The sequence below is a fragment of the Apteryx mantelli genome, chromosome 6, assembly GCF_036417845.1.
Source record: "Apteryx mantelli isolate bAptMan1 chromosome 6, bAptMan1.hap1, whole genome shotgun sequence".
Taxonomy (NCBI): domain Eukaryota; kingdom Metazoa; phylum Chordata; class Aves; order Apterygiformes; family Apterygidae; genus Apteryx; species Apteryx mantelli.
In genome coordinates this window covers 46,313,030-46,330,800 of record NC_089983.1, presented here as the reverse complement: position 1 = coordinate 46,330,800, position 17,771 = coordinate 46,313,030, and the positions used below count along the sequence as shown (strand labels likewise).

Here is a 17,771-nt window from a genome sequence, read left to right as displayed (position 1 = left end):
CTGTGGTGTGGCTGAACAATAGTGGGATGGAGAAATGAAGAAAGGGGAAACCTCCACCGTGCTATGGGATTTTCAACCTTCCTCAGCCTGGGAAGCTTCGTTTCGGGCAAGTAGGTCTTATTTCATCCTCAGTCTTTTTTGTCCTCAGCATATTCCTCGACTGCAATCCATATACTTAGGTTGGGTGTGGGGCTAAAGGTTTGTCTATGTATCTTAGTTCTATAAAATGTGTGGCTGGTAAAAGAAAATACATGGAATATTTAGTACAGAAGGATTTAGTAGTTCTCAAACAGCATCATTCACAAGTGAAAATGCTGACAGAGGCAGGCAGAGGTGGTGCTGCCCAGCGTGTCTGCAGCATCGTTTTCAGTGGCACCAAGTTAGGCAGTTTCTCTAGCTCCTGAACAGAAAGTTATTTACTCGTGTGGGAAGTCCTACCGAAAGCCATGAGGTTATTTCTGAAATGAAAACTGGGCACGTGACCACGTAGTTTGCTGAACCGTGATCCCAGTCCTGAAGGACATGCAGATCGTTAGTAATAGGGTTTATCTTCTGTCCTCGGGAAGGAGCGTGGCCCTAACCTCCACGGCACAGCGGTGATAACGGCAGCGGTATCATGGTACTGGTTGCTTGCATTGATGAAACATTGGTCCACTGAGTGTCTTGAGTAAAAAATAGTGCGTTTGGATTCTTCGAATTGAAAATCAGTAGCAGAAGCCAAGAGCTGTTGATAAGTTGGTCCAGCAAATCAGGAACACTGAGGGATTGCAGATGTACCACGTGCAATTTAAATCTAGTTTTAAAACAACGCATATAGTTCTGCAGGTTCTTTAATCTCAGCAAGTCTGGAAATTCCTATTTCGTATAGGCTCGTGGGGTTTGGTCGTTTGCAAATATCCAGTTGCAGCCAGTTATCATCATTACACTTCTGAAAATTAGCAAGACTTTTATTGGGGAAAGGAGTTGTTAATCTTTTTTTTATAATCCTGCCCTCCCCCCAACTCCCCCATTTTTGCTGGCCTGTGGAAATTTAACTTGAACTGATGGTTAGGTAATATTGATGGAAAAATCCTTTGGGTCTAAGAGATATAATTATGAATAAAACCTCGGACTCTTAAAAACAGGTAATATACAGTGCAGACGTGTTTGCTACCTCCTTCTGCAGATGCCTATGATCTGTAAAAGATGTATTTAGGTCTTGAGGTTATTTAAAGATTCCTAATTTTTTACTTGTCTTTTAGACTTTATTTAGCTATGCAAGATATCACCATATTCAGTATTTTTTATAATAAACATGTCTAGTCAAAGAAAGCATTAATGAAGCAATTCCCCAAATAAAACAGCCCATCATATCTGAGTTGCAGCAGAGAGAAAGTGTGGTCTTTGTAGTTTAATCAAGATCACAAGACTTGTTTTGAGCGTCTGTCATCTTTAATTTTACGGCACTTCATTTCAGAGTGGGACTGCCAGGGTCACATGCAATTAAAACACAGGCAAGATTTGTCTTGTGAAATCTTAACATAAAAAGTAATGTGTTACTCTATTTTAACTTTTCTACTGAACTCTGTGAACTCACTAATTACTTTTCCCCCTCTTGTCACCTTTTTGATATGACATGTATTTTATAGAGGAGATAGAAGTTTGGAATTTTTTTTATATCATGCAAATGATTGAGGATAACAAAATTAAACCGAAGAAAAAAGGAAATGTATTTTTCAGAAATACGTTTTTAGAAATATCTGAGCGTTACTGCTTCAATTGCAAAGGGACTGGAGGATCAAATTCTAGGAAATAACTATTAATCTGCTTAACTAGGGCAGGTAGAAGCGTAATAGCAGACCAGGGATTTTAGTGAGGCCAATCACACAGACTGGAGTTTATTCCCTTGAGTGGGGTGATAGGGGAAGGGTAAAGGGACTTTAATGTGGTGGGCCACGAGAAGCACTAAAAGCCAGTATCTATGGAGCTTCTTTAGAGCTTTAGCCCAGTTGTTGCATCGTAGTGATCAGTAAATTGCATAGACCCTTATTAACCTTATTGATAAGGAGCTTAGGGAAGTCCCATTCAGTCCAGAATATATTCTTCTTTTTGTTCTCCTGTCTGTCTCAGTTTGCAATCCCGGTCTCTTTGTACAGAAATCCTTTATGTTGCACCTCAAATGCCATGCGAGTACTCTGTTCATTTAACTCGGAGCAAGGGAACTGCAGAGCAGAAAGGGTTGGAGTACACATGGGGCCACAGGCCTATTTAAATATAGGTGGGACACCTGGAGAATGTTTGAAAAATTTCTTTTAAGGAATCTTTTATATTGTTCTTCTTTCAATGCAGCTGGGGTCTGTGGGGATCAGGGGATTATTTTTGATACCTGTCTAAAAGAGTTATGTCTACACTGATTTCCATCCCTTGCTATTAATTAACCTTATTGTATACAGGAAACAGTCTATTTAATATCTTCATTCTTTCTGTAATGCCAAGTAAAATGAAATCTAGTGTGAAATCTAGTTAGCATTTGCCTTTTTAAAGTCATTTTTAAGTTTCCAGTTATGGTGACTGTGACCTCAAAACTGAAAGCTATAAAAATGATCCCAATATCAGCTCAATGGGAGTCTTTTGAAGATTCCCCATTCACCTGGATTTGCACGTGCAGTAAAGTGCCCATCTTGGCACTTAACGGTGTTTTCACAGGAACCATCTATTTGTAGGTCACTCATACCCAACGCATACCTCATATGTAAAGGAGTCTCCTCCTTTCTGCTGGAAAGATTAGGCTTTGGCTGTTTCAGGGTACAGGAGACATATAATTTAATTAGCAATGGTCAAAACAGATACATTAAGGAGAACAAGGAATGATGTTTAGAAAAAATCTGTCACCAAAAAACGCTAGAGGATGGTGAGAGCAAGCTAGGTGACTGAAATTAAACTATAAAATAGGGGGCAAAAATGTGGAGTACGTACCATATTTTCAAGGCCTGCCGAGCAACCTTGGTTTGATCATGTCTGCTCCAACATGATATAGGAGGCATAGTCACACATCATGATCTCTGAAAAGAGCATTCACCAAGCTGAATCCTTTCTAAAATGGACTATGTACCAATATTGACAGCTTAGATACTAAATGCATGATTGGAATTGCTCATTTAACTTATTTGTTAGTATTAAAGCTCAGTGGAAACACCAAGTGAATAGGATGTTGATATCACTGGCTATAATTTCTTGGGGGAAGAAGGTGAAGTATTATATGGCCCAAATGGCATTTAGCAGTTGCTTAAAAGCAAGACATCTCAAATTCTTTTGAATCATGTTCTAATAAATAAAATAGGAAATAGGTTAATAGGCACAGATAGATATTTTGAGAAAGTGTCTTTCCCCTTCTCATCGGGTCCTCGAGGTGAGAGATGGGGAATGCTTAGGTTTTTAATCCTGCTGGGGCTTGCCCGTGTGAGGTCTGGCTGCTGGAAACATGCCTGATGACAGAAATCTGGCCTTGAAATCCTGAGGTGACATAGGTGTCCATCCCTGTGGCGAAGCAGCCACAGTTACCTGAGTGAGGAGCCAGGATCTGGATTTAGGAGCCTGGAAGGTGCCCCTGGATCCCCCTGTAGAACTAATCCATAAGGAAAGGGAGAAAGATTTTTCATTTTCTGTTTTCCTTCCACTTCTTGACTCCTGTATTTTTATACTTATTTTAGTCAATAAAGCAACATTCATTTATGTTTTACGCCATTCTGGAGAAAAACACATTTCTCGTAGTGCAGTCTTCATCATCGCTTTCCAAAATAACAACAGAAATAATCTGGCTTAACTATAAAAGATTTTATTATTATTATTTTTTTGCTTTTGCCTTTCCTACTAAGCTTCTCTGCAAAACAGCTAGAAATTTTCATTTTCAAAACATTAGTACAGCAAATTGCCGCCTTTCTGTGCACGGCATTCTCTATGTACTCATCATCTGAACGATTCCGGATCACTCTCTGGCAGCGTGAGTCACAGCATGCCCTCATGCCTGCCTCTTTTTCAATTATATCTAAGAGGAAGACTGCTGGAAACCCATTTTTTCATCTTGCACAGGACCCCAAAAGTGCCAGATCTCATTTCAATATAATATTATGACATTATGATAAAATGGATGTTAACAGGACACTGACTAATATGATCCGTAGAGAAATGGTAGAGGAACAATACAATATGGAGCAGACTGTATTTAATGTACTTTTTATGAACATAAAATTCGCTTTCTAAATAGGGTCTTATCCCTATATCCTCTGATACTAGTTAGTGTTCTAAGATATTCTATAGCAGTACTGAAATTTTTGCATTCTTAAATGAAATGCATGTATTTTATTTTATCATAGGGCCACCTATATCACTCCCAATTTACTAATGAAACTTGGCATTCAAATGACTCATCAGCATGTAGTGTAAAGCATAAAAATAGATTAATGTAGCATACATTTCTTTACCTATAAAAACACACCTTCTTATAATCTCTGCGCTGTTTTATTCAACAAAAAGTATGTCATTTCCTTCCCATAGCAGGTTGAGTTAAAAATGAGCTAAATGTGTGAGAAGGCCATTACCACACTAATGAAAAGCTCAATACTGTTTGAATTTTTCATCACAGGATATTTGTTCTGTAGCACACAGCACTAATATTTACTGTCACCAGTACAGTATGCGTGGTAATTAAGTTACAGTCATCAACATGGTGGATGTTAAGCAAAGATGTTCCTGTGCAAGCATGGACCACTCTCCTAGATATTTCACATGAAGCTGTGGGGAGAGAAAACAGGTTAAAAGGTTTTTTTTAGTGCCCGATTTTACCGCAGGTGGACCTTGTGTTGAGTGCTCCATGCCCCTGGACAGTTGAATGGTGGCCACCTGTCCTGAAGGGACGCTTTCTCCAGCCGTCTAGGATGCAGGTAGCAAAGCATATGGCACTTCTCAACATGCCTGCTCATGCTCGGGACTCCGGATGCCTCCCGTGGCGGTCGGGACTGCACTGGACTGTCTGTGCGGTGGTGGGTGATCATCACCGGATTCTCTATTTGTGGACTTTGCAACATGATTTCTAGGTGGGAATGGAAACGGACTGCTCGATTTTGTGCCTTCTCTATAACCGCAGGGATAGTAAAGGCAGCGTGATGTCCTTTCTGACTCAACTGCAGCTGCGTAAGGCAAATCAGTACCAATGATGGCGCTTACTCTAGGAGATCGAACCAACTTAGAAAATGACACCTTTAGCCAAGTAATTATCTGCATTCAAAGCGTAGACAGTGATCTCACCTGATTCATCCTTGGTGACATGATGGTGCTGAGGCTGCTCTTGTTCCCTCAACATGCAGCTTGGAGAGGGGCCAATTTAGCAACATGAGGCAACTGGCTAACTCCCTCTCTTCCACCTCGTCCCGTGTTAATATCTTCAGAAGGGTCTCATGAAATTCATAAAATAAATTTAGAAACAGAAGCAACTCTGGCTGCAAGAACAAATCCCTCTTTTCGCCTCCATACAGGAGGAGGGCTAGGGCCAGCGTATGAGTTTCAGGGGTGGGAGCAGTATTTTTCATCAAACTCGTTTCCAGTCAAATGTTTTCAGGAGACTTCTTTCCATAAGCATAGTCTCTTCAGAGGGCACCAGAAAATGGAATGTGCCAAATATCCAGACTGATCCAGCTTTTTACTGCCAAATTATCTATCTATTTTGACAGTGTCTTCTCCTCCAACGCTCTCTTTCCCCCCGCCAGTTTGTGACACGGGCCACATCTGTGCTCTTTTTGACACAACCTGGACATGGGTTCCTGGAGATAATTGTCAGACACATCTGTTATTTTGTACATGTACCTGAGCTTTGACAACTAGGCATGGTATAAATTTAAATAAGTAAATCAGAGACCTGTTTAGAGCTGTCTAAACCTCGGGAACCTCTGGCATGTTTATGGTCTGATGAACTTCTGACAAATCCCACAACTTCCTCATTATTAGGTAAGCAAAGAAAGTCCTGAAACCTGACTGTGAGGCGTCTGTCACTAGTGTTGCTGGAATGAGCAAGTCCAAGAAAGAGCAGTCTCTAATAGCGCAAGATTTAACCCTCCGCCACATTATGCTTGGCAAGTGGCCTGAGACAGATGCATGCTTGCTTCTTAATTAGTTAGCTTTTTCCCTTCTGTCCAGCAAGTTCCCCTGGTTGCTTTTGCATAAGAGAGGCCATAGGAAAGGCAAGAAGCACAGCAACTTTTGACCCTGGTAACCTTGCAAAATGCCCTTGAATTAAGGAAGAAAAAGACATCACAACCTGCTATGCAAGTGATAGATTCCTTCTGCACTTGGACATGTTTGGGTCAGATGTTCAGAATCTTTTATGAATGAATCCCAAACTGTGCAGATAAGAAGTGATTAAAAAAGATTTCAGTCTTCATGAGGTAAAATCTAAGGTTTTCCTGTGCAGGAATTATTTAAACTCTGAAGCAATTAAAGCCTTCTGTGAGTAAACAGGAATTTCTGTGTCTTGGAAAGGATTTTTTGTGTGTATTTTCTCAGAATGTCAGCTATCACAGTACTGCCTGAGCAGAATATGCGGTCGCTATCCTGGCTTGGTCTACAACCCCTTATGCCATAGATTTCAAGGTTCACCTCTCTTTGCTACTTATTTCAAAGCAATATTTTCCTGGCAAGTGTCTGCAGATGATCTCAGTAAAGGCTTTACTTCTGAGATGAGAAGCAAAACCTTCTTATCTGTTCTTATTTAACAAAGTCACAGATTTCTGTAAGAGGACCAGAAACACCCTATTTTTACAGGTAGACTATCTATAAAAAAGCAAAGCAGAAGTGTGGTTCAGCGATAGCATGGGTCTCATGTATTTGCAGGTAAGGGAAGAGGAATTTTACTTTGGACTCTTTCCATCCCACATACTAGGATCGCTCCCATATTATCCTAGTTTACTTAAGGCCATTCTGGGATCTAGTCAGAGAATCTGGATTCCTCAGGACCTATTTGCTGGGAACGGTACTTCCAAAGAGACTCAGGTTATCTGAGATGCAGGCTGTGGGTGAGGGGGGGGAAAAAAAAAAGGAAAAAAAAAAAAAGAGCATGTCAAAAGGAGGCTGAGAGATGAGGTGGGCTGCACCTAGAGGATTGCCCTTCCCTGGAGCTAGTACCTTGCTATGAGGCAAGCATGGGGGTCCGGCAGCACGTCCTGCGGAAGGTCTACGGGAGCAGCGATACATCACCTCCTTCACCCATTACTGGAGCATCTGCTCAACAGAGGAAAGCTGACTTAGACCAGGAAAAGGAGGCTGTAGTGGCAGTAACTGCTCTGTTTCATCTATAAAGTGGAAAAAGAGGTCTCTGTCCTCCCTCTTCCTCACACCCAGTAATTACAGAGTGTGGGTAACTCACAGTATCCCACATCGTTTCCATCAATGCCCGTGTTTAGACTGTCTAAGCCACTGAATAGATTAAAAAGTTGGCATTTTTAGGGGCTAGTGTGCTCCAGCATGGACTCTTCAGAGCAGACCAGGCTTTGCCCCTATGTTGGGGCTTCCTGAAGTTAGATGGACACACCAGGGCGAAGGAACGAAGCATGCAGGAAAATGCACCAGGTCTCAGTCTGACTTCTAGCTTTTCAGGGAGGGTGCTGAACTGTCCTATCACAAAGTGTTTTGATTTCAAAATCTATTCTTTTTTTTCCCTTGTTTTGGGAAATGAGAAAAAAATATTAAAAACAAGTTATTAATAAAACATCTATTATGCTCATGAGACAGAGGTCCTTCTGCATTGTTTAGATGGCATGTTTGTTGTTGACATCTCTCTTTTCTCTGAGTATGCACAGAACCCTGAAATCCTTTTACATTTTTAATAAGATTATTTCTTTTTTCAATCTAGTGCAAGAAAACCACATCTGCAATATGCATAATACTCTAAAAACTGCAGCATCAGAGGGAAAGCATTGCCAGTGTTTTCAGCTAGCTGCACTTCAAAGAGACATGACTTGAAAAAGAATAGTACTAGAGTTCTTGAGAAGGTGCTCGTATTTTGCATCTCAGGGCAAGTTTGTTTAACGTAGCTGCCTTATCTTTCAGCTTTCACATTCTAGGTAAAGCACGTCATAAGCACAAAGGGAAACTCAGTTTTCTTTCCAACAGGCAATACCCAGGAAACCTGAAATAACCGATATTCTTGCATTGCTTTGTCAGAACCAGAAGTATCCTATTGTGCAGGGTAATCGTCAGCTCTGTATTTCTGTAGAACTGAACGGCCTGGGTCTGTGCTACGTCCGTGAAATTGCGTTTGACTTGCAGCTAAACGGGGATGGGAATATCAAACTAAAAAGAAGTGTCTGTGAAACATTACCTATGTGTTTTGTCTTCAGTCTACGGTAACGTAAGCATAGAATGGGAGCGCAGCGGTATTGAGAGGGCTATTTCCATGGGCAGGATCTCAGCCAATGTTGCGGTAGGTCCCAGGTCCAAGCCCCTGCTCCAACGCAGACAGCCTGTGTCATTTCAAGTCATCAAACAGCAAAAGTAGCCCTTATGAAGAGGCTCAGAAAATAAGGTGAAAGTGGTCACGTAGGTAGCATGCACCTTTCATCTGGTCCCCAAAGCACTTATTTTCTGCCCAGGCTGAATACTTACTCTATATAATAGTAAACCTGTAACCACCTAGAACTTGCTGGCCATGGCTGTGGGGCAAAAGGAGTAGGAGGGCTAGCACCGCACGGCAGCCAGGCTAATGCTACTGATGCAGGGTGAGATGCTTGTGAAGTGGAAACCAGCAGCACTGAAATGTTGTGTGCATGGACCTGAAATAGCGTTTATGTCCCAAAATTCCCTTGCGAATTGGGCCAAAGGGACACATTAAGGGCATTTCAGCTCTTCAGTGCAGAGGAGCAGTCAGATACAAGCAAGCTGTTTGAGTCTTTTAAGAGCGGAAAGGAGATCAATAATGAAGATATTAAGGATCCTTTCACCTTGAATACCTAGGGTTTTGTTCAAAAGGGCAGGATAGATGCACAGAGCAGTCAGTGGAAGGCAGAGTAAGTTATAAGAGGTGTGGCAGACCTTCCTTACGAGGGAAGCTTAAATTGATTAAGAGACAAATAAGAGGTGATATGTTAGCGGTATATAGGATAGTGAATTGCCTGAAGAGGTCAGTCAGACGATCCTATTTAGCCTTTCCCATAAATCAAGAACAAGTGGAGTGCTATACAATAATGCTAAAAGCTAATGAATTTAAAAGTGATACAAGTAAAATATTTTCTTACATGGTGCATAATTAACCTGGGAAATTCATCAAATACCATTAAGACAAAGAGCCTACTGGTATTAAAAATGAATAAGTGACAGAAACTACATAAACATAGAAACGTATACAGGGTATTTAGCCATTTACTTAAAACCATTTGCTGCCTGAGGCTGCAAAGAAACATCCCCGGTGGGAAAGTTAGACGTAATGGTTGGACTTCTCGTGTCTCTTCTACTGCAGTGGGTAGGCTGGAGGCTGAGTAATGGATTAGTTGAACCGCTTTCAATACGGTCATCCACATTTTCCAGAGCGGAGGGCACACCTACACCTACCAAAACTCACCTAGAAAGCATTCAAAAAGCTTCTGAGATTCCTGAAAATCTTCTTAGAGCCAATATAGATATCACCAGCGGGGAGTTAACCACTCCTTTCGTCTCACAGGCAGGCAACCACGAAACTTGTGGATAGGAACCGGGCACAGGGACTGTGTTTTGAAAGAGGCGAAGGAGAATCGAGTGCAATTTATGAGTCTGCCGTTTATGAACTGAGATGTGCTCTAAAACGGCTCTCAAATGGTGGTGTTTTCTGGGTAATTAATTGGCGTGTGTTCTGAACTTGTAGGGATTTATGGTCCCTCTTAAACTCGTTAAACAAAGCCGTCAGCTTCTCCTGCAGGTGCCCAGGTTTCATGGCGCACTCGTAGCTTTTTGGGGGCGGGTGGGCAGGATGCTTTGATGGGGCAACGAGGCAGACTGCTGATCAGGGCTCCCCGCGATGCTGCAAAGCGGATGGTGGTTCGGGCTCTTGGCTGGTGAAGCCCGTTTTGCTGGCCACATAGTTTAAATCAGGCTTTTCAAAGCTAACTCTATTTATTCTGTGGAGTTAACTCGAAGCACCTGGGATCTGACCCGTAATAAGGTGGAGCGCTTGCCACAACCCCACTATGGGATTATTTAGGTGAATTCAGAGGAAATGATGACGCAGAACATAAAGTTTCTGGAGAAGTTTGTGGTTGAATAGAATGAGCGCTACAAAGCGACATTCTCTGTTGACCTCCCTGACTCTGTGCCTCAGTTTCTCACACCATGGATGTGCAGTGGTAACAAATCCCTCCTCCCAAAGGCTCAGGTTTTGAGCACTGGTCTTTTTAACTTCAGTGTATGTTTTGTATGAGAAACTGGAGCGATGGCTTGTGTTTGTATGCAGTGTGCAGCTAGAACTCTGTAACAAGACATGGATGGAAAAATATAGGAAAAATGGGCATTCATTCTTTTAATTTCCAGGTATGTTTGGAAGCATGCAGCTGCTGAATGTAAAAATAACCTGCAGTATATTAGAGTAATGGTGCAATAGCTTCATCTGCTGTGATAACGTAGAGGGAGTGGGCACAAGGATGTGATTGCTGCTTTAGTAGCATCCTACAAGCATTCCCTCGAGTATCGAGAGCACTAGCTCTGGAGCAACGAAAGGTTTGGGTATGGCCTGACCTCAGAGTGCCGCTTGATGGAGATTTTTTTTTTCATGTGTTGCCCTTCCTCCTTTGGGAAGGTTTTTCTCTGTTATCCAAAATGAGTGCTAGGTAAGGTCCCTGTGTTCTGCAAAACAAGCATTGCCCCAGGCCCCATTTATGCATCCTGCAAAAATCAGGACTTCTGATTGAGACCTGCGTCTGTGGTTGCGCTCGGCTCCCTCACGCTCCACGTTCCCTTTGCGAAGCGGGACAGAAATGCGCGGGAACCTGCTGTGCGGTGGTACTATGTACGTTCCCTTAGGCTTGCCTTTCAGCCTCTGTCGAGAATTAGCCACGGAAACTCTAAACATGGTCTGATTACAGTGGTGATTGGGGTCCCAACTTCTTGCTTTCCAGCTCTCTTCCAAACTCCACCCGTGGTCTATATCCTATGTACTAATCAATTAGCTTAACTTCTCGAACGCCTTAGGCTCTGTTGCAACATGGAGTGATTGCAAAAACGGGCTGAATATTACCTGCAGGGTGACTGGTTTAGCAGAGATTTAAAGAACTATTAAAATGTTGCTCTAAATTAAATAGGATAGGGAGAAGATTGGAGTCTCAGGGAATATCATAAATGAGCAGCGTTAGCAAGGCATGGTTATTCCTTTGTCTGGACAAGGAAGGAGAGGCGTCTGCCACGCACCATGTCCTTGCCCGTACCAGAAGCCGGTACCTGTGTAGCAGACTTGGATCTTTAACAGAGCCTCTAATGGAGAGTCACCACATTTGGGCAGAATTCATACACGCACCTTTCAAAGCTGAAGAAAACTTTGTGTGTCCAAAACTTTGCCTGTTTTTTTTTTTTTTTAATTCCAAAACACTTGATCAAATAAAAAATATGGCTTCATTTCATAAGCCTTGTCTTGCTTGGAAAAACAAGAAAAGAGGAATCTCCATGCTCCAAAAGAAAGCTTAAAAGAAGATAAATTAATTAAGAATTCTTTCTTCTGAGTGCAACAGGATCCAAGTAACAAGTGAACTTTTCATTTCCAATAATAGTAGAAATTACTTCAATAGCATGATTGTGAGCACCCATGGGGCCATAATGTGAATGGTCTTTATTAAGAAATAGACTGAACTTCTGACTATCTTTCTTCCAGTCATTTCCACAGACTATAAACAGCGCCTGGTTTGTTGCTATTAAAAGAGTCTAAAGACTAGGATGCTGAAAACCATTACTGTTTAAGTACTCATGGTTTTACACTAACACGAAAAATATTTTCTTGAAAGTAAAGTGAATTTGGGTTTTTCGGAATGCTGCAGTTTTGTTCTGAAATGGTTAGGTTGAATGCTTGTGGTATAGGGGTAGGCAGTGCATTTTTGGTTTTGTGTTTTTGATTTTGATTACTGGTCACTGCTGCTCTGTTTTGCTTGCTTTTCAGCCATGTGTAAGGTCAGAAGACGTCTCAGGTCCACCGGGCTCAAACACTTTTCAGGTTTTCTTGGTGCTGTATTCTGCCTGTCTCAGCACCTGGTGAAAGAGCCTGGTTTGGGTTAATGCTCGGGCCTCGCTGTTATGCATTTGTTCTCATAAATGACCACTTTCCTGCATAACACAGCATTTTGGAAAATGATGCTAAGTAAAAACTGGAGCAATTCATGATCTGCTAAGGTGATATCGAAGACATATCTCTCGTGCACAGCAGACCTATGCATTAATCCTATGTTTTGGGGTCTTTAATTGCTTTAAATATTTGCTTGTAGATCTGTGTTTCACACATCTTATTTACATGGTTTATTCTTCATTTTGTGAACAAATCGATAACCAGACAGACTCTTTACCACACTGGATTAGTTTTATTTATTCTCTTTGAACTTGATTAAAAAGCTGTCAAACATAAGTCTACATTTTATCAGCAGAATACTTTTACAAAACAGGGTAGGAGATGTGTATAGCTGGAAACATACATTTCAAAATGAAACAATATTTGATATATTCTAGACAGTTACCCTTTTGTTTATCCATGACAACTGAAACTAACCATCAAATGCATAAATTGATTCAAGTCTAGCCAAGTAATCCTAAGGGCATATGAAAAGGCTTTTTTTTAAAGTTCTTTCTAGATGAATTTAATGTAGTTCACCAATAAAGCATCCTCAGGAGCACAATACAAATGCTACAGAACATGAGATAGCTAGGGAAAGCGGGCAGATGTACAGTGTGATGAAGAATCAAAATGGATGTTACATTAAAACGAGCAGTCATGCAATGTCTTCATTTCATGCACTGCATTCAAGTAAAAATGCCAAAGTTCCAATTTGGTTCTTAATTTTTAGGCATTATTCTGCAAATAGTTGGACACTTTTTTTAAAATTTCTTTAGAAGTATTAAATGTAATTTTTTTTTTCAGCTCTTAGGATGGGGGAATTGGTTATTCAGTGTGTCTTTAACTAGCAATATATATCAAAGAGAACAGGTAGATTTTACTCAGATTAACTACAAATGATGTGATATCTCTGTTTTAATTCATAGCTTTTTTTGTATATTTTAATCCATTTTCCACAAATCTCCTCAATTACTATTTGTCTTTCTGTGCCATTGCATATGTTGGTAAACAGCATTTCCTATGGTCTTTGGCCATATGCTGTATGCTCAGCTTGAAAAAAAATGACACTTGGAGTGTTAGCATAATGAAACTCTCAAAGGGTTAATGCAGAATACATATAGGCAAATGTTGACAATATTTTTTATTCCAATGTTTGAAAATTAAACACAAAATCATCATTAAGTTTTCACAAAATGAGGCATCTGTCACTTGAAAGAAAAAGAAATATTTCAGAAATATGTTTACAGAAATGTAAAAATATTAGACATCAAGACAGATGTGAACGTTTTCAATAACAGGCCCTGTCTGTCAGTCTTCCTCAGAGCCGAAGATCTTGCTGTACTCGCTCAACATAAGTTCAACTATCTGATTTTGGTACAGCATGTGGACTGCCATGTTCCCTGTCTCCTTTTCAGGTCTAAGGAGTGTTGGTCCAAACACAATTCCTAAGCTTTGTGTTGACATAAGATTCACGGATTCCTTGGCTGCTATCCTGTTGACGAAAGGAAAGAATTGGTTAAAAAAAAGAGGGATGTCAAAGGAGTCGCTGTTGCATTTGAAGTGCATGAGAGACACGTTTTACTGATTCATCTAACAGGGATGTTTATTTGGTTAAGTTACGAAAAAGAAGGAAAAGAGGGAGGGAAGGGACAACTTCTGCCGACGCGACGGACAATGGACGGAAGTTCAGCCACAGACGGCAAGACGTGCGCTGGGGCGAGATCGAGAGTCGGACTCACGGCTCTCTCACATTGGGGCACAACTGGCTACCTATTTCCTTACAGAGCGCACACTGAGTGGTACTTGTTCACCGGGAATATTTTCTGAGCTTGTACATTTAGATCCTGGAAATGATGTTTGCCTTTTATGTTAAGAGGATCAAGCATTTTTGGTGTCAACGGCTTTGGTGGCTCCCGGGAGAAGCCTCCCTGCTTCTCTTTAGCACGGTCTCCTGTGCTGAAAGAGTCGGAAAAACAAAAGAGCCCCTTAACATAAAGCTCATATGAAACACATTCCTTCTGCTAATTTAAATCCAATAAAGTTAGTGTACTCTGAAATGGGTTGTGAAATTTATATAACTAAAGAATTTTGCATGCCTTATCCTGACACAAATTTTCTTAAAAGGCACTAAGACCGTACACCTTAAATGGAATGATTTGGAAAATAATGGTAAGGATTAAAACCTTTGATACCTTTATTTCCAACAAAATTATGAGAGGGGCACTATTATTATTAAAAGCTGATCTTGTGTCTTCATTAAGACTTAATATTCTTGTGGAACAGACATTAATAACTGAGAAGTCTGATCTAAGAAAAATATAGGTTTAATGGATGTAGTTTAGGCAGGCAGTTTTGCCTAAATCGCTGCAGTGGCGAGTATAAACTAAGTGGAAAACCGTTTCCTTCTGCCCTCCAGAATATATAAAATATCCTAGGCTGGAAAGACTAATAAATTGAGATGTATATATTTTATAAATAAGTTACACAGCGCTACCAAGGAATGCAAACCAAATGTAACTTTAATATGTAAATGTTTTGATTTATGGATGTTTTCTTAACCTCTTAGTTTTAGACTTGAATATTCTAAGGGTACTGTTCAAGGTAAGCTCTGTACATGCTTTGTTACCCCCTTTCTCCCTGTTTATCGATCTCGTACAACTTTTTAAAATCCAGACGCAAATTAAAAGTCACCATAGCTGTCTCTGCTTTCCTCTACCTGTTGCTGAAGTCACAGCAAGCTGCACCGTAAGTGACAGAAGCTTCATGAGGCATCTTGGGTTCGCTCGCTTAAAAATGAAGAGGTTTCCTTCATGTTAGCGGGTGGGTCACACAGCAAAGAGTAGCTTCTCGTGGAACTCTGCCAATCTTGCCGTTTACCACATTCCTTGCACAAAAATGCCTGTTTTCTCTCATGTATAAATAGGAGGCATTGCAGTAGTTCTGCCTCATGCTCGTAACCGTGGTGTCCATTGCACAAAACACTCTCCATATGGCACTAATCAGATTGGCTTAATTATTAGTTTCTTAAAATACAGCATCCTTATTACAAATTAAAAAATAATTATCTTTCCTCCGTGGTAATATTAACATACCATTGCTTATCTTAGGAGTTCAGAAAGTCGAAAAAGTTAGTAGTTCTGCTGCCAAATAACTGCGTGAGCTTCTGATGGGCGTCACGCATCTTTAGCAGTTAAAAGCGTTTGTCACGAGGGTGGCAAGGTTGTTTCCCCAAATGCCGCTTACGCAGGAGCCTCTAAGGGCTCTAAGCCTAATGCTAACGCAATAATTATTGTATTGATAAAATCTCATGTGCATTCTTGAGATTTTCTTTACATGCAGGCAACTGTACTTTCTTTGATGACCCTAATAATAAACTATGAGCCAAGCGAACAGAATTACTTTTCAGGAAAGTCCAAGTAGTCAAATAACCCACAGTAAAATACAGCTACTAGAGGGAAAGAAGGAAGGAATTCTCATTTGAAAGGAAATTTTAAATAGCACGTAATCCGGTCTGCAGAAAATAATTATGACTTTGGGAACGTACACCTTTTTAAATTACAAATATTTACCAATGAAGTTCTATAATTGATATTTTTTTTATCTGTCCACAAAAGAAAAAGGTCAAAAACAACTATATACAATTTAAGCTATTACTGTAGCTGCTAAGTGAAATTCAGTTGTTCAAAGAGAAAATCGCTATGAAATGAGGAAGCATTCTTTTTTGGCAAGAGGAGAAAAAGTGATATACAGTTTACAACATAAAAAGTGAAAGGAAATGCCGGAGCTACTTTTTGTCAAGCCCAAATGAAAGGAGCAATGATCCATCAATTTAAGATTATTTTAGAAACAATCTATAATCCAGTGCTACAGAAGTTGGAATCAGGTCAAGAAATTGTTGAGCCTTATGCTGTGCAAGGATTTTTCTCTCCACAAAAGTGAGCTGAATTGCTAGCTTAAAGAATTGTTCGAGTTCTTTAAGATTACAAGTTAGGAGATGATATACAGAAAATACAGATCTCATTATTAATAGTAATGAAATGAGTGATGTATTAAAACAGCAAAAGTGTCTGATAGGAGGACTCTAGTGTCAATGGCAGATATATAAGCAAAAATACTTAGAATTTATGCTTTGGCCATTACCAAGGCAACGGTAAGCTGGAAAGCACGTATCTGAGCACAGGGCAACTATACAGCAAAGAGGGTCACTGTATGGTGAGTCTGGCTCTCTAGTTCCATTTAAAACTACACTCTCAAACGCCCTAAATAAAATTATTATTAATTGTGACGTTTGGAAGGCACACTGCACTGTTACTTCAGTCACAGTAGGTGTTAGGAAATGTTCTTCATCCATTTCTACTGCATATGAACTACTGAGGAGAAGAAAGCGTTTCAGTGGGGACACTGATCCTCCCCATTTTAAAGTTCCTACCGCACATAAAATATTAGGGAGATAAGCCAGTGTATTTGCAGATGAAAAACCCTTTTGAAAGGTAACTGTCTTGTAAGCTGGAGAGCGTTTGAGGGTAGCGCTGTCCTCTGCTAGTTGAAATGAGAACCGTTCAATCTCGTTTTGTCAGCTTTTTTCCAGCTTACGGGGATTTAAGCTTGCTCAATGTGAGGGGTATTTCTACCTTTAGCAGAACTGTTTTCAGCCATCGTGCCCTTTTACTGTTTTAAATCAAATTAAGAGGTAACTTTTCAAGAAGCTGATCCTGCCACTCTTTCATGAACAACAATACAGCCTACGACTAAAGGGCAACACACTACAAAAAGAGAGGATGAGACTTGTAAGAACAGGTCATCTGGGAAACCACTGTGGGCAGACCACCGGCTGTGGGAAAAGCAATCCTCTGAAAGCTATAGATGGCAAAGGGATAAAGGTAGGTTTTCATCTAATCGGGAGCTTGCCCACCTACTGCATTATGCACAATATTTTATTTAACTAGGGTATGGAAACCAAGACCCAAAGAGAGGCCAAGGAAGACTAAAGATGTATGAGAATAAAGAAAACTCCCAAGAAAGGAAAAAAAGAATATATTTGTGACATCTGTCCTCCTGGTTTAACAACTAGCCTTACGGAATTAGGAAACAGCTCCTTTCTAAGTAGATCATTCCAGGACTATCCATTTCAACGGGGTTTTGTACCTTTCCTGGAAAGTGGTAGCAATCACTGTGGCAGACAGAGTTGCTCATCCAGATGGACAATTGGGCTGATTTGATATGTAAATTCCTATGACCTAGCTTAATGGGTCAAAGTCTGCACATTCCATTGATTCGCTTTACCAATAATTATCCTCAAATTAGCTAATATCTGTTTCCTATACATAGTCAGGCACATGCAAATGTGATGTTTTAGCTTAAGAATGGTGCCCTGGGAATGGTTCAGCTGACTCCTCTACTGAGTTTACTCACCTTAAATGCATCACCATTAACAGACCTTTTCACTGCACAGTTATGGGCCGGTTTTTAT

General features: G+C 40.5%; 1 protein-coding gene across 2 annotated transcripts in view; it reads right to left on the bottom strand.

The window, feature by feature from the left end:
- Nucleotides 1-12,531: 12,531 nt before the first annotated feature.
- Nucleotides 12,532-17,771, bottom strand: part of ARHGAP15 (Rho GTPase activating protein 15) — a 343,348-nt gene continuing 338,108 nt past the window's right edge. For both annotated transcript variants that reach the window (XM_067298597.1, XM_013959737.2), the window contains exon 14: nucleotides 12,532-13,793. In XM_067298597.1, coding sequence (XP_067154698.1) covers nucleotides 13,610-13,793 — 184 coding nt within the window. In that variant the 3' untranslated portion in view covers nucleotides 12,532-13,609. The remainder of the gene's footprint in view (nucleotides 13,794-17,771) is intronic.